Source organism: Nymphaea colorata, chromosome 10, assembly GCF_008831285.2.
Source record: "Nymphaea colorata isolate Beijing-Zhang1983 chromosome 10, ASM883128v2, whole genome shotgun sequence".
Classification (NCBI taxonomy): Eukaryota; Viridiplantae; Streptophyta; class Magnoliopsida; order Nymphaeales; family Nymphaeaceae; genus Nymphaea; species Nymphaea colorata.
This window is the reverse complement of record NC_045147.1, coordinates 7,702,565-7,726,544: the sequence shown is the minus strand read 5'-3', so window position 1 is coordinate 7,726,544 and position 23,980 is coordinate 7,702,565. Positions and strand designations below refer to the sequence as shown.

The 23,980-nt window shown below is 37.7% G+C and overlaps 2 protein-coding genes across 3 annotated transcripts; one reads left to right on the top strand and one right to left on the bottom strand.

The window, feature by feature from the left end:
* Nucleotides 1-3,212: 3,212 nt before the first annotated feature.
* On the top strand, nt 3,213-20,938 carry LOC116262132 (golgin candidate 2). 2 transcript variants are annotated; one of them, XR_004174425.2, is made up of 11 exons: nt 3,213-3,740; nt 4,257-5,663; nt 5,816-5,926; nt 6,082-6,141; nt 11,435-11,492; nt 15,180-15,232; nt 15,474-15,566; nt 15,848-15,973; nt 19,080-19,248; nt 20,288-20,335; nt 20,416-20,508. XR_004174425.2 is itself a non-coding variant. In XM_031641235.2 (10 exons), the coding sequence occupies exons 1-10, from the start codon at nt 3,687-3,689 to the stop codon at nt 20,806-20,808; spliced, it is 2,403 nt and encodes an 800-aa protein (XP_031497095.1). In that variant the 5' UTR covers nt 3,215-3,686; the 3' UTR covers nt 20,809-20,938. The 2 variants fall into 2 exon arrangements, 1 of the variants encoding a protein (XP_031497095.1); XM_031641235.2 differs by lacking the exon at nt 19,080-19,248 and having other exon boundaries at nt 3,215-3,740; nt 20,416-20,938.
* A 663-nt stretch (nt 20,939-21,601) lies between these two features.
* On the bottom strand, nt 21,602-23,141 carry LOC116262812 (peptidyl-prolyl cis-trans isomerase FKBP17-2, chloroplastic-like). The gene is made up of 3 exons (XM_031642317.2): nt 22,760-23,141; nt 22,568-22,612; nt 21,602-22,067 (listed from the first exon to the last, which is right to left on the bottom strand). Exons 1-3 carry the CDS (start codon nt 23,074-23,076, stop codon nt 21,713-21,715), a joined length of 717 nt encoding a protein of 238 aa, XP_031498177.1. The 5' UTR covers nt 23,077-23,141; the 3' UTR covers nt 21,602-21,712.
* Between the last annotated feature and the right edge of the window lie 839 nt (nt 23,142-23,980).

Below are 23,980 nucleotides of genomic sequence, written 5' to 3'. Positions count from 1 at the left end.
TGCATGATTTTGTTCTTGTAGAACCAAAAACATTTCGGCCAATGTTATGAAATTGATATAAAACAATTGTTCTTTCATTTTCACATGGTAAGTTAGTAAGGGTTAGTTTCTATGTCACAGGGTTTCTTAGTGCAAGATTTGTCACTATCTTGACTCACTTTGTAATCACAAGAAGCTTATGTTTTTATCACTACGGAATTCTTGGACTTGGTCATCCCTAGTTTTTTGGGCAGACATTTTGAGTTTGGCCATTTTGGTTCTTTTGCTTTTATTCTTGCCTTCTTGATATTTTAGGCAGACGGTCACCCATAGGAAAATATCTCACCACCCCACAAGTTACTATGAGGCTCTATTGCTTTGATGGTCATGTAGTTTTGTCATGTGCAATATTATATCTATGGGGCTTCCTACTGAGCCCTTGTAACGAGTTTTAGGTTAGTAAATTTTAGACTTGTTAGCCTCAAGGTACAAGGTATAAAACACCCCTCCAATTTACTTGCTCATGCTATGAATGCTTTATAAGACATAATTAGACAAATGTTCATAAGTCATACAATTTCACATGATAAAATGCCTTTTGAAGTCAGGCAGGTACGCAACTGGCTTATGAAGTACGAGAACAAGTCAATCAAATGGAATTTTGAGTTGGCATAAGTACACCAATAATAAAATGCATAAACACAAAAGACACATTCATCATGCTTGCAAGTATATGAGAAATAAATGCTCCAAACTAGATGTCACGACATTATATATATGAAAGATAAACATCACTTCAACGGAATGAAGGCTTCAAGATGTGCACTACCCACTTTCCTTGAGACACATGCCCATGCATGTGGAACTTGAGACCTGAGTGTTGAACTAGCTGTGATACTCTCGTAACAACCCAACGTGCTCTCCCACTAAGCTTGGGCCCTTGATTCAATAGATCTCAACCTGCCTCATAGTAGCTTCGGTTCTAATCCCAAACCTAGACAACCAACCACTCCATAACTCCCTTTATATGTCTTCTAGGATTCTTGTTAATATTAGATATAAGACTAAACTTTTTCAAAGTAGTGTAATGAAGGTCACATTTGAATTTTATTGGCATTATTCTTTTAACCAACATTCTTTCGACCACATTTAAGTTCTCCTTACAACAAACATCATTCCAACTTTATCATGATTACCATTCGTGACAGTAAAATTATGGTGTAACTCATAATCCTTATAGAAATTGAATACATGTTCCTCATCATTAAACTCTTTCTTCATATAGAGAACCCAAACCAACAACGAGCCTTTTGTGCTTTGTTCATTGGTATCCAAACCCACTGAAAATTTTTCCTCCACTCCATGTACATATATGTTTGGATTTGAGTGGATACACAATACCATCACTTACTGAACCATAAAAGTTGCATGCAATTTGCTTTTTGTTTATATCTTCAACCATTTGGTCTATGTATAGTAGTTCTCCCCCCATGCCATCGTCAGCATTTATAGTTTAATTTAGAGGTCGTGCTTGTGGCATTTCAACATTAAATGCTGCAGATAGAGTAGGATTGGTGCCATGTTTGGCACCTACAAAATGATGACTTTTTGTTTGATTCACAATATAATCACGGTCTGATGCCGTACTAAGACTATGGTTTGACATTGCATTATGAACACAGTTTGATACTTGAGAAGCAGTACAATCACCATTCTTATTGTTTATGGGTTTATGTGACCTACAAAATGATAAGGTTGCTGTTCAAACATAATATGCATGGGATCTGACACCATACCAAGGTTGCAGTTTGATGCCACACTTGATCGCAGATTGATACCAAAGAAGCACCCGTCGTCACCATATAGCTGCTTATCAGTTTGTGACACTGAAGGCAAATGGTTTGGTACTCTATCGACTAAGTATATGCAACCTGAGACTTTTGACCACTACCAACTGATTGACAATGCATTTTCTACCAACTGATTGACGATGCATTTTTTGTGATTGCCAACCCACAGACACCAACCGTTCTTATAAAGGGTAAGTTGTAAGCATTTACTTTGCTTGCAAAGAATGACACTAAGAGTGTAACATACCGTTCATCTTTGCTCGTTAATGTTGCAGTGCCCCATGTATTTTGGAATGTACTCGTGACCAATTTACAACTTCTTCTGCGCCATTTAGAGTAAGCATTGTGTTTTCATATCTTTATTTGCCACTACGAACAATAATGATACAAGTGGATTTTTCCCATTTTGGTAGAGTTTTTCGAAGTATGTTTCGAGCAAGGAAAGAAGAGCACATTCGCTTTTCAACGGAGGTTTTCAATACATTTTCGACGTGCCAAGGAGACGAGAATCTTTTGGCCAAGGAGAGACTGTCGTTCAGATCAATGATTTATAATCTCTCTCTCTCTCTCTCTCTACCTGCAAACTATGTCACAATGAACACATGACACAAGCTACGTATACAACCATAAAGGGTGTTGTTGACTGAATGCTCTTGTAGGCATTTCACAAACAAATTGAGGCATTGGCGATGACCGTATGCTACAAAAGGATAATTCCACGGGCAAACATTGTGCACTAAGAATAGATGCTTCATTTTAAGAAGCATTCAGAATAACAACACATAACAGCAGAAACATGCAATCGACGAGGACAGTGCTCTTAAACAAAAGGCTATAAAGAAAGGGCATGGTATAAGGTGGCATTCCCCATCCATTTCTACTAGTGAAAGTTTTGTCTTTGCTGCTTCTCCAAAAATTCTAATGCTGAACCAGCACACCTTATCATAAAACAAGAGAGGGAGACGGCTGGAAATAGGCACCCGAAAATTAAGTGAGAGATACCTAAAAGAGGAAAAATGAGATGAGACATAGAGGGTCCGAACAGTAAAACAACAAAAAATTATCTCTTTTCTGTTTTATCATGTAAATTTTTTCGTTGGAAACAGTCACAAATGTGGTCATTTGTGAATATCTACTAAAAATTGAGGGCCCTTTTGTGCACGACCAAAAGGTGAGGGCTTTTTGTTGTCGACCCAAAACTTGAGCGTTTATATGTAATGTTTTCTAGAATATTTGTTGAAACCAATAAAAAGTTATGGACCGCAGGTTGAGTGCCTTTAAGTAATTGCTGAAAATATTCTGAAAATAAAAAAACAGGTATCTGTAGAACATTAAGCTCAATGCTAAATTTGAGCATATTGAGTCTTGAGAGTGCTCTCTTCAAATGTTCCCTAATAAACTATTAGATCCAATCAAACCAACAGGCAACAAAGTCGCGACCCCCTGAAACAAAGTTGATTCTCGAAAATAGTTTTGTTCGCATCTGTTGCTGCCTCTAATGCCGTACGCCCGTTTTCCTCAAGTTCATCAGGATAGTCATCCCACCGGTTTGGCATCACGTTTTCGTGGTTGGTCGGGCTTGCTTTCTGTAAGCTTCTCCTCGTACTCATAATTATCGTATCCGTGCCACCTTTGAGACATGTCCGCCAACTTTCGCCAAGCGTGGGGATTGGTTAGGTAATTCTCACCGACTTCGTAAGACACAGACCATAAATCCTGAAATCAGTGAAACAGATCCTAAAGGACAAAGGAGAAGAAGAGTAAGAGAATTTATTGCACGAGAAGACTCTCAGATGCGGTGGTCGATGGCGGAACCACTGGTTTATCGGTCCGTGGAGTCCTAAAGTCTTCATTCAGATGGCGAACTGGCTTTCTTCCAAGCTCAAAGTAGCAGAGTCGCTTCTCCAACAGGTATTTCTGTTTATTTTCTTCGAAAAATTCTGGTTAATTTTCGTAGTTTTCCTAGTTCTGGAGCTCTGTTTGTCATTCCATAGGGGAATTCTATACCCGATAGTGATTAGGCTATCTAAAATTGGGCGAGTCGGTCGGTGAAGGTTCTTTAGGATTTGGAGGGTCGTGTGCTTCTCCTTCGACTGGTGTGTGATCAGTTTGGCAATTAAATTTGGACTGCGAGAAACCTTTTCTATTTTCATTAATTCGGCATGATTCCTGGTTGTTTTCATGATCCTCTTTATAATTGTTTGCATAATCAGGCTCGTTTTAGTAGGAGTCAGGTTGTCGATTTATAGTCTGGTTGATTTGGATATCAGGCTTAAAACATCTTCCGACTTGTGCATTCATTTGGTTCACGGAATTTATCTGTTATTTTTTTCTTGGTAATGTTGGTTGACAAATGATTGGTTGGTTCGATCCTGCTGGTTTTAACTTTTAACTACCAACATGCGTGGGTCTGGATCTGTTTGTTAGATTGATCAACAAGCAGCAGAATCTCTCGGGAAGAATGAGAAGTCTCGACCGGAGACAGTCAATGCTGGACTTCCTACGAAAGCAGAGACGGTTCCCTTGAGGGATCAGTTCAAGAAGAAAAACCTAGAGAAAAACCCTGATGAGCTGCCAAAAACACTTGATTTGCAGAAAAGTGGAAGAAAAAGGAGACCTGAAATCATAGCCAAGTCTAGGAAGGCGTCTCCTGTTCCTTCAAATCAGGTTGTTAACGATGGTGACTGGACAGAGCTACTTGGCTCCCCCGAGTCCATTCCTGTGTCTGGCAAATCAAATAGTGCTGTTGACAAATGTGCTGCAAATGAAACTAAGAGAAACCAAATCCATGGTCTGAACCAAACTAGTTCCTTTGTTGGTTCTGCTCCTAAACATACACAAATTGACTCAGCTCTCTTGGAGACCAAGAAAGTTCACAAACAAACCTCTTTTGGTTCCAAGTTAGTGAAGGATTTTGAAGTTCTGACAGAGAAAAAAGTAGGCTTGGATGCCTTGGCTTCAGATTTTGGCAAGCAGGATCGTGGTTTATTTACTTCTATTGATGAGGTTTTCATGAAGATGGATGTCGAGTCCAGGAATGTGCCAGATGGATTGGATCCTTCTCAAATGAGATTTGAAAGTTATAAGCAAGTACCAGTTGATTCTTTAGCTATGGTGGAAAAAGATGACATTGCTACTGGTGATAAGTCACCTGTGCATCGAAGAAAATATTCCACCGAGGAATCAGAAGTTGCAGAATGCGGCAAAAGTTTCAAGAACTATAATGTGGATAAGCCTCATAGTAAAGTGAGTGATGATAAACTTATTAGCCCAGAAGATGGTAGTTTTCACGAACAAGGTGAAACCAGTTCAGGAGTGAGATCAGATGATCTAAGCCTTCCTAATCAAATAACCTCAGAGAAAAGCATCAGAAGGGCATTGCGTGAAAAAGAGGATGCATGTATCTCTTACGTGAAAGAAAATGGTGTCTTGGTTAGCAAACACTCTGGCACAAAAATTCAAGCAAATGGTGATGATAATAAGACTACAGTTGGAAGAAGTGTGTCTGTGTTGAATGTGGGGGCTTCCGGACTGCAAGACATGCAAAGAGGTTCTGAAAGATTTTCAGGCCTACCTGTAGATAAAATGGATCCGAACTTGGGCTCTTCAGAGAGTGAGGCGAGATCCTCATCAGATTCTGAATCGGGATCCACATCTGATTCTGACAATGAAGGTATTAGAAGAGAGGAGAGAAAGAGGAGGGAACAATTGATTGCCGAAGCAGCTGCTGTTGAAGCTAAAAGAGAGCATGATAACATTGTGGCCATGTTGGAAGGAGAAAAGCAGCACTTGGAGGAGATCTTAGAGGAACGAGAAAAAGAACAAGTGCAAGAGGTTAAATTATTTTCTTTCTACTTGTTATTCTGGTATCAGTCTTTGATAAGAGAAATCTCTCTCTCTTTCTCTCTCTCTCTCTTCTAGTTTTTAAACTTTTCATCCATTGCTCTAGTTAATCTGCACAACTTTTTTGGATTGCATATCATCAGGCTTCAAAATTACAATCAAACATGGAGGAAGTCATGGAGGCCGTTGAACTAGAGAAACGGAAACATAATAGCACCAGAATGGAAGCCATGGCTCGTTTGTCTAAACTGGAGGTGCTTCCACTTTTATTATTGTCAAATTTTGATTGTTATTCATTATCACATTTTAAGCTTTTTTTGTCTGGGCGCAACTATGCATATTTCATCAACAATGCAACTTGTTATTTTATTATATTATTCTTCTTTTTGTTGGATGAAACTTGTTGCAGACTGCAAATGCTGAGCTGGCAAGGTCGCTTGCATCAACTCAATGGGAACTTGAAAAAGAGGTATGCGAATCTGAAGAATAAGAATTTATGTTACGTTGGTCTAGGTGTGGATGTGGATGTGAGTGTTGGTGAAGACATGGGGGCGAAGCATTTTCAAAAACTTGGGTACTGGGATACAACATATATACATACACATACATATCATTGTCACAAATTTTTCCATTTTAAAAAAAAAAACACAAAAAACATGGGAAAAATAAAGGAAAATTGAAAATGGAAAAAATAATAATATTTTGTAAAAAATGCAAAAATGGAAATATCACATTTTAAACGTTTTTCTCTTCTTCAAGAAAAACAAGTTTTTAGTGTATTCAAGTTGTTTGATTTTTCTTTTAGTAATCCAATAACTAATTTTGATATTGATAAATTTTTGTAAGGAAGGTTAAAATTTCATAATTTATTATTATTTTTCTATTTTTTGATTTTGAATTCTCTGAAAAAACAAAGTTCCCATTTTTCATATTTGAGAAAAATCTGGTAATAAAAACCCAAAAACAATGTCTTGACAATGATACAGTGATTTATACATGCATATATGTATATATATGTGTGTGTCAAAAGCATATCTAAAGCTGCAGATGCCAATCGAAAAAGATAAATTTTTATGGAGATCAAACTAATGGGTTTATGACAGTTAACACCAATCTCAAGTGAAAGCCAAGTCTAATGTGCATATATGTAGTTCACTGGACTTATCATAGTTGACAATTTAATATTGCGAGTCAGAGAAGCACCGACACCCAATGCGGGTATGTTATGGGTGCGACGGCCTCCTTAAAGAGTTCGTGTTGCATACAACATCTTCTATCCTTGTATCTTGTTAAAATTCTCATTTTCGTTCAGTTATTTCACTGAATGCTCTTGTGTGCATCTTTGTGCTAGAAATGCATCAATGTACATGTCAATTCTATGCTAATGACATGTTAAGCATAAAAAAGAACCACACTGGAAGAACCATAAATAAGAGAAGCAAATATCTCAATGGTTCAGAAGGCATGCATAAAACTTAACAGAAGAATAGACACACATTCAAGAGTGAAATAATCTAAACAAGCATGCTTAATAAAGGAATCTCCTATATATAGGTTTTCATGGGTCGGATGACCCAAATAAGGAACCTTTGAGTCAGAAGAAAAATTGGATCTGATTATTGGTTGGATCTAGATTTGGTAGGTGGTCTTGTAATTAGATCCATATCCAGTCCTGATATTCGGCTAGGATCTGATAGAGGTCTGAGTCGTCTGGCCTATTTCATGTAAATGTCACATATTATGCTAGCTCTATACAGATTCAGTTTTAAAAATGTGATCTATGTCTTAAGTTTGAATCCACATCCAATTAAATGGAATCTGATCAGGTGGGATTTGGTAAAGTTTGGATGCTCTTAAGTTATATATATATATATATATATATATATATATATATATATATATATATATATATACAACTCACATATTCCTTTTTGTGTATTCTTATTTTCTGTATTTTTAATTTTCTGGTGTAGTTTTCCTTTTTTTTTTTAATTTATTGCTGCAACTTCATCCATTACTGGCTCCAGTGACTAGATTTGTAGCCATTCGGATGCCCTTCACCGGCTGGAGAATCTGCTGCCTCCCTATAAATTAGGAATTTTCTGTCCCTCATGATGTAGTTGGTTCTTTGAAGCATTTTCTATCATGTTGAAAGTCTATATCATTGGGTTTTTTTGGAAATATTTATTTGTAGTGGAGTGTTCTTTATTATTTTATTTTATTTTGTGGACTAATGATGTAGTTTTCCTTAGTTGACCCTAATCTCCCATTAGCATGGGAGTGGGGGATTTCAATCAATTGATTCTCTTTCTTCTCAATCGCTCAAGAATGTGGTTTCAGAGAACTCCAAACCAGCAGGAGGTCTGATGCCTAGTACTTCTTCTTGTTCTTCTCTCCTTCTTCCTCTTCTTCCCTCTCTTCTTCCTTATGCTTCTTCCTCTTGTTTCCTTCTCTCTCCACATCTGCACTGATCAGCAAGGGGAGAAAATATGTCGAAGTTTAGGAATCTGATCACTGCCTGAAGCTAGGCAGTGATTAGCTTCCTTGATCACATGGATGTAGAAGTGGCATTGTGATAGATGTTGCTGCATTGCAGTAGTCTGCCAGGCATTGACATGTAGAAGTGGCATTGTGGTTGATGTTGCTATTGTTGGAGTGTTTTATCAGTTGGTGTGGATGTTGGACACTGTAACATACCTTGGCATCAAAAACAATTTATAAGTTACAGTTTTAGCCCTAAAAGTTTCTGAATACTACTGTGTTTCTGTGTGTATATTGCTAAGACACTACATCCGAATTTGAAAATAATAATACATATAAAAAGTAGATGACCTAGTCTTGCTCATGTTTCAAACTAGACAGAAAATGGATGTCTGATGGTTACGAAATTCGCCGTCAAACTAAAAGGATAAAATAGTCCAAGACCCAGTAAGGCCGGGGTATTATGGTCTTTGGTCAATGGCGAACTTGTAATTTTACGCATGACCAGGGGTAGATTAGTAATTATCTAGTCAAGATTAGATTATTCTAATTTTTATTAAGTTTAACTAATAACGGTTTAAGAGCTTAAACACTCAATTAATGATAGATTAGACTCTTAAGCTAGGATTAGACACTAAGCTAAACCAAAACTAAGACTAATAATTTAAATCCAATTAATTGAACAAACCTCCTCAAAATATATTATCATTTTGGTAAAGCTCCTCAAGATAGATTAATATAAAATATAATATAAATTCCCCTTCTCTCTTTCTCCTTTTCTTTCCTACGGTGCATCCATATAATGACAAGTATTTCTGACCAACCTGTCCATAACTGCATAGCCAAATCATTCTTGCGGATTGCCACAAGAACCTTTTGGAACATGTAGAGGTGATATAGGCAACCACCAATTGTTCCCTCTTCATCCAAACAACATAGTTTGGATTCCTAAAGAACACAGGGGAGAATGTCCCTTTGTTATTCTATTGTTCATATGAGATGAATTCTGGAGGGACTGCAATAGATCCATCTAGACGGTTGAGGAAATCCTGAGTCCTTATAAAATGAATTATCTACCTCTTCCAAGTTAAGAAGTTTGAATGGTTCAATTTTCAGGCATGTTCTGAGGAAAGAAGAGAGACAAGATTGAGAAGAGGAGAAGTCCACAATTTAAGAAATAAAGTACATGATAACAGATTAATGTGGACTTTTTCAGACAAGTATGCTATTCAGCAGTGATAATTGAATCAACAGGATTATAGATACTGAAGGCAGTGTTTTGCCCCTTTTTTTTTTGCTTGTTTCGTTTTTTTCTTTGGCAGATTGATATTTGAATATTAATGTGTACTGTTTTGCGGCAAGTATGCTGTCCAACAGTAATAATTGAATCAATGGGAACTTATAGATGCTAAGAAACAATTTGTTCTGTTCCTTTTCCTTTTACTTCTTTCCTTTTCTCTTTGGCAGATTGGCACTGAATATTAATTCCTGGCAAACAATAAGTTATGTAACCAATTGAATCTCAACTTCTATATCCCTTGATTTGCAAATCACCAATGTCAGACTATGTAACACAATGAGGAACGACTCCTTTAAAGAATCAATTGAAGAAAAAAAAAAGGTACGACATGATGGAAGGATCTAAAAAGAAGTGATAATTCATAATCTAATATTTGAAGGACATGGCAACAAAAACAGGAGTCAAAATCAAGTACCAAAATAATTTGATGCTAAAACAAGACAGAAATCAAGACAGGAGACCGAGAAGAACAGATTTCAAGTAGAAGACTCAACAATTTATTTGACATTAAAGAAGGACATCAAGGCAGAATTGACTTATAGCCCTTTTTCCTTTTTTGTGGCAAACAAGAACAGTTCAATGAAGACAGACTTCTAAACAGCAATGAAAGTCAGTTAATGGCCATTCCAATCCGTGCACTATATTGATAAAATTAACCAAGGGCTGGTTAATATGCTAGACTGTATTCGAAGTAGACCAACAAAAAAGATGTAGAAAACCAAATATGCAGCAAAGAACGAAGCGACTACTCACAGATGAAGTAAAATAATAAAAGGCATTTGTTATTGTTCTGACAATAGAATTGGCAAGAGCGAAGAACAGATCTGGTTTTAAGAAAGAAAGGACCAATGTTTTAATTTGATGAGTTGGATTTAGGGTTTTATATTCAAGAGAAAGAAGAAGGATTCTGATTTGGAGAAATCACATTGAAGAGTACAAAAACAAGAATACAGATCCATGACAAGATATGCTGAGGAAGGACTGATTGATGAAAAATTAATTTAAGCAAAAAGAAGATTAATATAGATGAGAAAAAGGAATTTCAGAAATGTGAACTGATTGGTGCAGGACTAACTTGAACAGGCAATGGATTGACACGTAGACAAAAAAGTAAACTTCCTAACAAGATTAGATAATCTCTTGGACATTCTGTTTGTCTGGCAATTACAGGTTCATGTATAATTTGTTCTCCAGTACCCTGTTAGAATTTGTGGAAACCAGAATTAAATCTTTAAGAAAGCAAGAAGATGGTGGAAAGAGAAGCAGCAGCAATCTGCCACAATATACGCAATGGGATATGATCTAAACTTGAACATTGTATACTGTGTTTAATGCAAAAACAGAGGACAATTTTACCCCCCAAAAAATAGATATTACAGTATGCCACAATAGCAGTAAAATAAGAAATGGATCTGGGCCCATTTTTAAGCACTGATTTTTTAAAAACGATATTTATCAATTTTTGCAATTTGTGAAACTTTCTGGGTTAAGTGTCTAGCTTCATGCTTTGAGTCCTCAAATTCTTCGGAAAAACGAAAAAAAAAAAACCTTTAGCAGCGTTAACCTGAGAAGAGGGTTTGCCTTCTCCCTGCCATAATATTACATAGCACCTTTTTTCATCAGATATATGGCTACAAGAGCTTATAGGAACTTGTGACACTTAGCATGCCTGAAATGTAAGGCACAAGATAAGCCTTTAAAATGTGGTACGCCTTCAAAATGTCATTCTTGCCTCCTTAGTTCTAACTTGTGTGAAGTCTGGGATTGTAACTCATTATCCTTTGAATGATATCAGTTCAGCTGGTATTCCTTTCAAGAGTTGGTATTCCTTTTATGAGTAACACAAATACAAGCACACATGGATGCTACAGAAGCTTTTTATGTTTTTCTCAAATTGATGACATATTGTAGCATAACTAATGTCAATCTTGCCCAAGCCTTTAATAATCTAACTTCTCTTCCCTCTCCAATGCAATAAAAGGCTTCTCGAGTAACCCAGCTACGACAAGAGGTGGAGTTGAAGGAAGTGGCTCAAGCAGGTGATGCTTACATTACTGTTTTTGTGGTTTCCTCCTTTTCATACTCGTACTCCTTATGTTCTACAAACATGGTATATTTTTGTTGCCAAGTTTGTTGTTGATACTTAATACTCATCATAGAGTTGTTGAATACAATGTTGTTAAATGCGATAAGGTGAGACGATTCATGGAGCCTGTGCATCAAGGCAATGTGATGAGATTAGGCATCACAACCAAAATTTTGAAGTATATATATAATGTTCATAAAAATAATGTACGAAGAAAACAACAGCTATAATAATCCAAAATGAAACAAGTTAAATCCATTCATGAAATGATATTGAAAACAACTCGATCAGATGTGACGTGATCCCCAAAATGACCGGTCCTAGTAATACTCCTATGTGAAAAAAAATTATTGTGAGGTAAATGCATGCAATAAATGTGGAAAGAACTATCAATTGATTCCGGGTGGTATGAAGTGCTTTTTAATTGATCTAAACAATTTAACAACGTTCTAAACAATGAAACTTGAATTGGCTCGTTATGATGCATGTGTCTTCAAAAACATGCTTAGTCAGACGTGCCATGCTGAGGGTTACATTAATTCAGTGTGATATTTTGCAATTGAACACTATTGACACGTTCATTATAACATACCATTCTTGAAACATTTTTGGTTTCTGATTATTCAATCTAAAATATTTATAAAAGGTTTAAGCTGTGCATGTTTAATTGCCATAAAAACTTATATTGATCACAATGAAGCTGCAAAAGTGCTAATTTTGAAATAATATAACTATAAATATACTAAGGAAATGACAAAGGGTATATGACAAATTCATTCCACTATTTGTTAAAAAATGCCTTCTTGGAGAGGAAGATAAAAAAGCCATGACAGTGGTACTGCTGCTGCCAGCTACTTAAGAAGAAAAAGGTGAATAACTATGAGAGTACTTGTTGACTTTATGTATATGGTTACAATTTACAACGCTATTTTCTCTTGGCTTGAACATTTTGTGTTAAATAAAAGGTGTCATTTTTGAATTGTTCAACACTCCCCATGTGAATGGTTGCCTCATTCTCTAATAAGTTGTCTAGGATTGAGGTAATTTCTCCCCGCTCTCATGGGAAAGCACTGGGCTCTAAAGAGAAGATACTTCTTGAACAAAATTATACCACAGCTTCTAGAACATGTGTTATGAAGGAAGAAGATGATCTGAAAGCCAAAAAGGAGATCTACTGTTGTTGTAGAAGAATAAGCGTCCATTGAATTGTTCAACCATCCCTATGTAAATGGGTCGCCTCATTTCCCATTGACATGTCTAGAAATGGAGACATTTCCTCCATAGTCTTAGGGGAAACCCCTTGGTTTTAGGGAAGTGAAGCAAACATGTCACTTGAATCGAACGTTTAGGCGACGGCAGGGCACGGATGGCGGCTGCTTCTGCAACAGGAGCTCAGAGGAATTAAGTTGCACTGGGAGGGGAAGCACTGTGGGAATGAGAGAGGGGTCAGCGAGGGAGAGAAGAGCCAATCTGGGTCAACACTGCCGGTGACAACCTAAATTGTGCAAAAGAACAAAAGGGCGGTGAGAGAAAGATTAGCATTTACCAGAGAAAGCTGACAAGAATGGCTGCTGGCTGGTGATCCATTCTTGCTGGCAGCCATCAACCGAGAGTGAGAGGGAGAGAGAGGAAAAGAAAAACTCATAAGAAAAAGAACTTACCAGTAGTGTCACCTATGTCACACGGGTACTCCTCTTAAGGAGGAGTACCTGTATGGTACGGGTACGGCCCTGGGTACGGCCTGGGTGCGGTCAACGCAGTACCGGGTACGGTCAACATACCCGGGATCATTTTTGTCCATTTTCGGACTTGGTCAACTTTGTCGAAGTCCAAAGTTGTCCAGTTTTTGAGTTGAAAATTAAAAATCCCCCCCTCTTTTCTTGTTTCCTTTTTCACTCTAAAGTCTAAACCTTTCTTGTACATAGTTCCTCACAACTTTTCATTTAAAATCTTCCATACAATGTTTCGAAAATCCATTCCTTCTCTATAACTTGACGCTTCGATAATAGTGTGAGCCATAACCATAGCGATGTCAATATATCTTAAAAGCGTGACTTGTTGCTGCTTCTAATCTTGATGTTGCGACGGAGAATAAAAAAAGTTGATATATTTGTATGTTAAATTACTTCCATACTGTGTTTTGTGAATATGTTATTCATTTTCAAATTTTTTGACACACACACACACACACACACACATATATGTCCGCGTGTGTGTACGGCCGTACCCCGCACCCAAATTTTTTGAAAATGGTCCGTAGCTCGCACCCAAATTTTTTGAAAATGGTCCGTACCCGTACCCGCACCCGTACCTATGTGACATAAAGTGTCACAAATATTGTTTTTGGGTTTTTAACAGTGGGATTTTTCTAGAGTTTTTAACAGCAAAGTTGTTTTTTTGGGAAAATCTCAGGAAAAACTGAAAATTATAAAAAATAAAAAATTAGGTTAAATGAAATAAATGAGAAACTAAAAGGAAAACATAAGTAAAACTATATAACACTGATAAAAGGAACATTTTAATGATAATAAAAATGATGAAATTAATTTAGTTTCAGTTTATATTTGAGTCCATGATAATAGCAATGCTAAAAAACAGAAAAATGAAAAAATCGGGAAAAAATAGCCAGAAAAACGCGATAATAATGCCATATTTTTTCTCAATTTTTTCCTTTTTCTTATTTTTGACATTAATATTGTGATATTTTTGAAAATATCACGCCTCTGTGAGGGTTTTCAGATAGAAACAGGGCATCTCGACAATCGACAAACCTTTTTCCTTAACATTTAAAAAAAATATATCATTAAAAATTGGAAAAAGTCCTTTTAAAAACAAAAAAAGAAGGTGCCTGAATGTTCAGCACCAGTCATGCATCACATCGATGTGTATGCCTCACCCAATTGAGGCATATGCATCAGGGCAGCATGTGCCGCACACCACATTGTTGGTCCATTGAGAGGCCAAGTGTGCACCGAGGCGTGTGCATCACACCTCGGTGCACACACACTTGATAACATTGGTTTAATACTCATCATTGAGATACTATTGATTACTTTTTACGTTAACTTGTTAACTTGCAAGTTCAAAAAAGGGAATCAGGTTGAGCTCTCTATTCCTGATCTTTTATTTTATGAGGGGTGACAAGGGAGTGTAGTACGTTGACTAATATGCCTCCATGCAAACACTCGTTCTTACTGGTCAATTGGTAACTAGTAATCAATAGTTTGTAACTGCCACTTATATATTTATGCTGTTAGTTCTGGTATCTGCACTATCTCAGTTTTGTTACTGATACACATTAGCCAGCAGAGGCCTGGATTGGGCTATTTTCTAGTATTCTATTTAAAAATAAATTAATAGATGATTTAGAATATTTAATGCAAATAAAAATGCTTATTTTGCTGTTGCCCATACTAGCCAGTATGCTTTCTGTTTGTGGCGAATTTGCAGTCAATATTGACAACGCTGGATATTGTAATTATTTTAGTCATTACTGATAGTTTATCTGATACTTTTCACTGTTTATAATGCTATATGCATCTGTCAAGGTATTGTAACTTGAGTTGAACGGAACTGTTAGAGATAGTTTCAATTCTGCATTTGCTTATTCAGCTAAACTTAGGTTTCTATATTTTGGCAGAGCTTAAGAGGAGAATATCTGCGCTTCACCAGAATATATCATCTTTGAATCAGGTAATCTTTTTTGTCTCTGGTTGTTCTCTTACTCCTCCAGTGAACAATTTTTGGTCGGGATAGCTTACTCATGATCTACTGCATTTGACCCGTATAAGTGGTGCATTCCATGGAATCAATTTCTTAAAAATATGTGGGTATTCCATGAGTACAATTTTTACAAGTCTATGTACTACAGGAAGACAATAAATCCTTCCCATATGCCTATTCTACTTCCCTAAATGTTTGAACCTTTTGGCAGGTGGAAGGTTTTGGAGGAGTTGAATTTGAACAGGAGATTCGCGAGGCAGAATATAATGCTACCTGCGAAAAGATCAATTGGTTAAAAGACAAGGTTAGCATGTATGACTTCTAAACAAGTCAGTGGCATGTTTCATTAGCATGGTCCCTTGTAGAGGCTTTACGTTTCTGTCGCAACACTTGAAGCTGTTTGGCCTTACATGATCAGCTAAAGTGAAGCCATGTTTGGGTGCAAGCAGTTTTAGATTTTGCTTTGATATGGAAGATCCTCATTTATTCTTTAGCAAAGATTGCACATTATAATCCCTTGACATGATTCTGCTTTTGATAATTTCCTACTTTCTTTTTTTTTTCCCTCCTGTTTGAGCTATGTAGCTGAAGATGCTTGATGAAAATGTCGAAACAATGAGGACGATGTTGGAGGTTCCAACTGAACTAGAAATTGAACTGAAGAGAAGACTTTCAGAATTGACAGATCATTTAATCCATAAACAAGCTCAGGTTATGTTTTTGAATGTTTCCTTCAATTTCTTTGAAGCATGAATATCTTTCTGCCCCATTATATTGGTGTTAAACATATTTATGTGTTTAGTTAGTAATAAAACAAATGTGATTCCCATATAGAAACATTTCAGGTCCAATATTCCAATGTTCTTTTTTGCAGTCAAAATTTTCATAGTAATCCTTATAATTCCTGCGAACGTCACTCCTACCTATAGTAGTGTAAGGGTGTTTTGTATATATTATGTTGCAGCCTATGATACACGGGTACGCCTCCTTTACCGGTGTCGGGCCTGGTTACGGCCCCGGTGCGGCGTTGACCGTACAGGGTACGGTCAATGCACCGGAGCCGAATCTGTCCAAAATTGAACACGGTCAATATTGACCGAGTCCAATTTTGTCCTTTTTTTCTAACGTTTATTTCATTTCAACTTTAAAAACATTTTGACGTTAAAAAAAATGTAAAACGTAACCCTTGCGTCTTACCTCTTACGACTCTTACCTCTCGTCTCTCTCCGGCGACGAAGCAGCGGCGAACACAGGCGATGGCAGGGGCGGCGAACGCAGACGATGGCAGGAGGTGACTGTGACTTTGTTTTTTTTCATTTTTTGTTTTCATTTTCATCGGCTCCACCCCTGCCTTCGCCGCCGGCGACGACCGGCGACAGAGACAGTGTGCAGAAAACCCATCGCCTGAAAACCCATCACCTCTCCCTCTGGCTCGCCCTTTCTCTAATGTTTATGTCCATCACTTCTCCCTCTGGCTAGCCCTTTCTCTACCCGAGAGGGTTTCAAATTTGTATTATACAAAACAAATTTGCCAACATTTGTATTCTATATGATTTTGGCATTTTGCACTACATGATCCCTGTTCATTGCGTCTTCCCTAGTTATTGCTGTGATATGTCGTATCGTGAGAGGATTCATCTATTTCGAATGATCCCTGTTTTATTGGTTATGTGTTGCAGCTCTTTTGCTAGGTTCTGTTCAGACATAAGTTGTAATGGCTGATAAAGGAAAAGAAATGCTGCCTCCTACAGGAAGTGAGAATGTAGAAAGCAGCAGTAGTAGTGTTAATACCTATACATTAGAGAAGGATAATCCACAACAGCCTCTTTGGCGCTATGTGAAGAAAATAGGAAAAGGACCAAGTGGTGGTGGGAATGTAATATTTTGTTGCAATTTTGGTGAAATGACGTTCACTGGCTCTTATACATGTTGCAAGGCACATTTGTTGCATATCGGAGACATTCAAATTAGACCATGCCCAAAACTTACCAACGAGGAGATTAAGATATTCAAAAAAGAACATGATGCAGCTGAGACGAAGACACGGGCATCATCCAAGTCAAGTGTGTCTGTTCCTCTTTATGCTATTGAAGAACATGAAGATGCTTCAAAGAAAAGAAAAACATTAGCACATGCATTCAATAATATGGGAAGGGTAGAGATGGATAGAAGGATCGGAAGGTTCTTTTTTGCAAGTTCACTTCCTTTCAATGTAGCCAGAAGTCCTAATTGGAAGGATGTTGTTACAGGTTTGACTAATTGTAGTTTGAGTGGTTATGTACCCCCGAGTTCAGAGAAGTTGAGAACTGTAATTCTTGCAGAAGAGAAGGCAAACATTGAAAAATTATTAGAGAAGAAGAAATTTTCATGGATACAATATGGAGTATCCATTGTTTCTGACGGGTGGACTGATATACAAAGGCGGCCACTGATAAATTTTATTGTTTTTTCGCTTGATGGACCAATCTTCTTGAAATGTATTGATGCATCTGGGGAGTATAAAGATGCTGAGTATTTAAAAAGACTATTTATAGAAGTCATCAAAGAAGTGAGTGAAGATAATGTTGTGCAAATTATTACTGATAATGCTCCAGTTTGCCAACGAGCAGGGATGAATTTGGCAAGTGATCCAAAGTATATAGTCACATATTCTGGACTCATTGTGTGGCACACAGTATAAATCTAGCACTTAAAAGTATTTGCAACCCATCAAAAGATGACTCAAATGCCGGTTTATTGTGTTCATGGATTGAGGAGCTTGAGCATGATGTCAGAAACATCAGAAATTTTGTTGTAAACCACAACAATGCTCTTGCTATATTTAATAGACATTCTGATTTAAAATTGTTGAAGGTAGCAGAGACTCGTTTTGCATCCATTATCGTAATGATAAAAATAATAAAGCAAGTGAAACATGTATTAACACTTATGGTGACTGACAATGATTGAGAGTTTTATCAGAATGATGGCATCGTGAAGGCTCAAGAAATTAAAAGATGCATTTTAGAAGATGAATGGTTGGATAAAGTTACATATTTTCTGCAGTTTACAAAGCCTATTTGGCAGATGCTGAGAGAAGTTGATAAAGAAGGGCCCATGCTTCATAAATTTTATGATATGTGGGATAACATAATTGAAAAAATTCAAAACATCATTTTTAGACATGAGAAGAAGAATGTTGCACTTGATGATTCTGAGTTTTTCGATCATGTGCATAGAATTTTAGTAAGAAGATGGAACAAAAGCAATAACCCTTTACATTGTATGACACACTCTTTAAATCCCAAATATTATGGACAAACATGGTTGGCAGGAGGTACTGGTCGTGTTCCTCCTAATCGAGATCCAGAAATATCAAAAAATAGGGAGATATGTTTGGGAAGACTGTATTCTGATTTTCATCGGTTAAAGATAATAAATAATGAGTTTGCGAGCTTCTCTGGTGGAAGAAATGATTCAATACAAGCTGCAATGGCAAGAGATGAAGAAGATCCTGTTAATTGGTGGTTGTGTTTTGGAGCATCGACACCAAATCTCCAACAACTTGCGCTGAAGTTATTATCTCAACCTGCAACCTCTTCATGTTGTGAAAGAAATTGGAGCACTTATTCTCAAATTCACAACATCAAGAGAAATAAGCTAACTAGTAAGCGAGCATAAGATTTAGTTTATGTCCACTCCAACCTACGCTTATTTTCACGTACTTCAAATGATTACAGGTATTTCTTTCTTTTTGTATCTTTGATATGTATACATGATTTAGTTTATGTCCACTCCAACTTCTTCATGTTGTGAAAGAAATTGTTGCAACTTGCAGTTCAGGATCATCAAAGTATTGGGATGTTAATCCAGAGGATATTGATGTGGAACTTGAAGGAGAACATGATTTGCATGCTTTTAACATGGACCTTACAGAACCTGTTGCTCCTTCTAATCTTCATGATGCGATTGAGGAGAATCAAGAAAGCTGACATGTTTGTATAATTGTATGTTAATTACTTCCATACTTTGTTTTGGACCATGATTTATGTGTGAAAGTAAGCGTGTTATTCTGTTTGCAATTTTTTGATATATATGTGTGAATATGTTATTTTGTTTGAAATTTTTTGATATATATATATATATATATATATATATATATATGTCCGTGTGTGTACGGCCATACCCCCGTACTCGTGTACCCGCACCCGCACCCGTACCTATGTGACATAGGTTGCAGCAAGGATAACAAAATATTGCCCTCCATGAACAAATGCACTGTAGGTCCCCTTTTTCTGAAAGCTGTCCACTCATTGTATAACAAAACTGATGCAAGATGAAAATATACTCAAATCTTGTAATTGGATCTAGTTAGATTTTTAGTATTTATAGATGGATTCAGATCCACAATCCACCCTTGTTTCTATAAAAGGGGACATTGGGTCATTTTGTAAGGAGATGAATCAGTTTGAAAGAAATGAAGTGTTTCTTAGTTTTCTTCTGTCGTTCTTGTTCTTTGCTTGTTTTGCTTAACTTTTAGTTAGTTTAAGCATAGTTTTAGTTTAGTTGTGGGTGCAGTTGGATCAAGATTCTTTAGTCTTGAGTTCGTTTGCATCAAAAACTCAATTCATTTAGGGAATTGAATCTCGTTTTCAGTCTATATAGTGCCTGACAGCTTAAGCCTGGTGTATACTGGTTCTCTGAGATTAGTTAATGATGGAAAATTAAAGTTTGACATTTTACATGACTATTAAACTTCATAGACTGGGGAATATCTACTTTTAAAGCAAATCAAAGATACCAGGACTTATAGCTGTATGATTTGCAATTAACAAAAAAATGTGGAGTTAGCTGGGTTGCAGACTCAGAATCTCCCAAGTTCCCAACTGTTCAGCAATGAATTCTCAAATTTCTCAGAACGAGCGACTTTGACCTTCCAAGGCATCATGACATTTTGTTGCTGAATCCTTTACTTCCTATTCCTGGTCCAGTACATTGATATTTTTCCCTTTCGTAAAGTTGAAAAAGAGATTTCTATGTTATCAGGTTGAGGCTCTTTCTTCTGAGAAAGCGACTTTGCTCTTCAGGCTTGAGGTATGAACTCAAAAAGCCTCAACTGGTTTCTGCGGTAGATTTTTCCTGAAATTTGAATATGTCTAGATTATTTGCTGCAGACTCTCTCCAGATCTGTTGAGGACCATGGGCTGATGGTGCAGTCTGGTGATTTTCCAAATAATTCAGGGACGATCTGGATGGATCCTGTGGAGACAAATGATATAGAAGTTGGTTTGTGCGGACAATCCAAACCAAAGGCACGCCATGCCTTCCGTTATGAGATTGATTCTGTGAGGCATCATATAATCTCGATTGTTCGCCAATTGGATGCCATTTTTGCTTCTGGTGCAGTGTTCTGGAGGCGGAGTTGGACTGCCCAAGCTTGTGGGATATTTTATCTCTTCTCTCTTCATATTTGGGTCTTGTATATTCTTTTTACTAGGGATTCAGATGACACTGGGTTTGGTGCTCTTGTCTCCTTAGAGAGTATTAACAAAACCTTAGGTACCTAAGACCAGCGTGTTTGGCTTACTTTTTTGCATTTATTCTTTGGTTTTTGGAATTGGAAAATTTGTTGTGACTCCTTTTCATCCAAGAAGTTATATGCACAAATTTCTGTTCCCATAGGGAAGTTTATTGCCATTTCATGCGCAGTTTTATCTGTATGTTTTCTTTTAACCAATGTTTTGAGACAGACCTGTCCGACAAGTTGCAAGTTATTCCCCAACACGGTGACTTGCATGGTTCTATTCAAGTTGCCTATCTTGGTGCAGATTATGGTAAACTAGAAGGTATCGTTTCCTAACTTTGAGTAACTGATTTCCCTTTCTTCTCCAACAGATCAGGTTGAAAGTTATGAAGTGGGTTGTTCTCCTCCCGTTTTCTCCTCAGTGAAGGGAATTAGCTTTTTCTTTTTTCTCGTGGATATAGTGAACTTCCCAAAATGAGCTGCATAGTTACATTTACCGCGTCCCGTTTTTCCTCGATATATAAAACCCCTAGCTTTACCGTTCCTGCCCGTCGGCAAAGTATTTCGTTTGGAGACAAACATGCATATATTAGTTCTTAAATGCATGAGTTGTTTTCTGCATGTCCTGGAACAAATTACCTTGTGAGTGGTGGAGCCGTCTTTTGTCAAGTTAAATTACAGGTTTTATATGAAATCTCTCTCTCTCTCTCTCTCTCTACACCTTTTTCTCTCTCTGTCTCTCTCGGGCATGGCAATTCCCATATGGGAGGGGACGTTCATGCGATTTGTCTTTCACATTTTAAAAACGCGTCATACAGGGGGGCAAAAGCAAATCGGGCTTGTAAACAACACGTTATATAGGGGATCAAAAATACCATCAAGTTCATATGAGTACATGTATATATGCGAGAGACAGAGAAGACGTTTCATTTACTATGGTAGTCTTATCACGCTGGTGCTACTGAAACCTTATCAACCAGAACAATGTAGTTAAGTGCTGCACCAGGAGGGATCTGAATACCTAAGCCGAGGTCTGCCCCTTTTTCTCCAAAGCCAAGCTCTGAGGGAATTGTGATCTTTCTTCTGCCCCCAGCCTTCATGGTCTTTAGCACATACTCAATCCCCTCACACATACCCTTAGTGTAGGGCCTTGACCCTAAAATCAGAGCCAGGGACTTCCTTGTGCCATCCAGTGTGTCGACAAACACCATTCCAGAGCCTTCTACTTTGCCAATCAGATCAATCACCACCAAATCTCCTGCCTTTGGTGAAGCTCCTCCTCCAATCCTCATATCTGTGTACCTGAAAAAGGTCAATTCAATTTAGATTTTATTATGGTTTCCAAGTTTTTGGGCACGTGGCCCTTTGCACGATGGATCCCAAGAAAATGTTCACTGAGTATTCACCAACTTCTTGTTCATGGGCCGTTCTACAGGAAAGCTGGAAATCTACTCGAAATTCATATGAAGTTAATTACATGAAAGGCGTAAAGTAAAGAGAAAAAACAGAAAAAAAATTGCATAAAAATATGTCAAGCGTAAGAACCAACCGACATTTAATACCTCTAAATTGAGTCGCTATGTTTATTTTTTAATTAGAGAAAAGAAAAAGAAAGAAAACCCAAGTTTCAATATTCGATGCAAAATTGACCCAGTAACCAAGTATGTCACAGATGATCTGAAAAATAGCAGAATTTAAAACTGTCTTCATTGATCATAGATGTTATTTCTCTTTCCATCTATACTATATTTATGTTACAGATTCTCCAAATTTTGACTGTGTAGATACACTAAGACAAGTACCTGATGCCGTTGGGCAACACCACCTCGTCCGCATTCTCTATATCTCTGCCACAAATGAAGAGGAAAAGGCTTTCATAATCGTTACATAATGATTGTCCTACAAAAGTAGAATAGAAGAGGCATTACGCGCGTTGTTAACAGTAATAAATCATTATGAACCAAAGTCCAGCTATAATAACAAGGTTTGACGACCTGGCGTTTGACAGCTCCTGAGATGCCTCAAACCGCGTCTTGAACTGCTCGGCAATAACTCCTACGGAAAGAAATCCTGCCCATGCGAGCCCAGCGCCGAGTCCGAATCTTCTGCTCAATGTGGAAGCAATGTAGTCGGTGGACTCAGGGGTGGTGTCGACGGTGACGTTGGAGCTGCTGCCATTGCTGCCCGTTGTGTTCGCTTTGGCTGGTTTGTGGTGGGACTTTATGGAGATTATGGCTGGCTTTGGTGGGAGTGGTGGAAGTGGTTGCGTCTGAGGAAGAAAGGCTGGTGGCTTTGGTATGAAAGTAGCCATGACCAACCAGCTGCTTCAGGATGTGCGGGAAGACTCAGACCTATGGACTGCGGGAGAGTACACCAGTGCCTTATCCTTATAAGATCGGTCGAACAAGCACACAGTCTGCAATTATTGGGCCCCACGCGCTTTTTCTTATTGGGTTCTCTTTTTATGACGTTGTCTACTCTTTTCTTTATTTTAAATATCAGAGCTCAAACCAGGTCAACGAGATCGATCAGTTTAGAGTATACTTAACCTAGCTATAGTCCTCCCACCTTCCATGCCGAGTTGGGGCAAGGCCTTGCACTTGAACACCTTGTTTATAATGCCTGCTCCATCCTAGATCGAGTTAGGCCGCTTGGGATGAAAAGCCCCTGGCTTCATGAGTAAGGACTATGGAATAACGTCGAGCCTTTTAACTTGCAACTTGTAGTCAACCACCCTACATTAGCTGAAACCTGGGACGAAAAATTGGTCTACAAGGTCCACGAGAAACACATCTCGGTTGAGCTTGCAATGCAAACCTGCTGGGAGATGGGGCTCCCTACCCATATTATTGACAAAAAATGAGTAGTTACAAAATTTACAATTGATTCACAAACAGCCAACCTCAATCAGCCTAACCAGAAAAAAAAAGGCTAGAGGTTCAAAACAATGAGGGGGACAATCCCACACAAAAAGTATATTGGCAGGAACTTCACATAAAAATGGCTGCAAGGTCTGCAATGCAGGCTTACAATTTCTAAAACCATAATCTGTCGACAACACAGAAAGGAAGAGAACAAGCCAAATTCATGTTCCTTAGAGAGCCAAAAGGTCTTCATCAACTGCGTCCTCCAACAAGTGGATTCTCTCCCCAAGACAAATTTTGTTATCCTGTAAGATGCTAAGATCGAGAAAGTGGGAGGTAAAAATCCTCCGC

Bases quoted from the DNA above. Each gene is read 5' to 3' on its own strand.
- LOC116262132 (XM_031641235.2), top strand. From the start codon at position 3,687: ATGGCGAACTGGCTTTCTTCCAAGCTCAAAGTAGCAGAGTCGCTTCTC. The intron at 5,664-5,815 runs GTTAAATTATTT...GCATATCATCAG, and splicing joins AAAAAGAACAAGTGCAAGAG to GCTTCAAAATTACAATCAAA. The intron at 5,927-6,081 runs GTGCTTCCACTT...AACTTGTTGCAG, and splicing joins CTCGTTTGTCTAAACTGGAG to ACTGCAAATGCTGAGCTGGC.
- LOC116262812 (XM_031642317.2), bottom strand. From the start codon at position 23,076: ATGGCTACTTTCATACCAAAGCCACCAGCCTTTCTTCCTCAGACGCAA. The intron at 22,613-22,759 runs GTCGTCAAACCT...CATTTGTGGCAG, and splicing joins CAGGAGCTGTCAAACGCCAG to AGATATAGAGAATGCGGACG. The intron at 22,068-22,567 runs GTACTTGTCTTA...GACCTTTTTCAG, and splicing joins GTGTTGCCCAACGGCATCAG to GTACACAGATATGAGGATTG.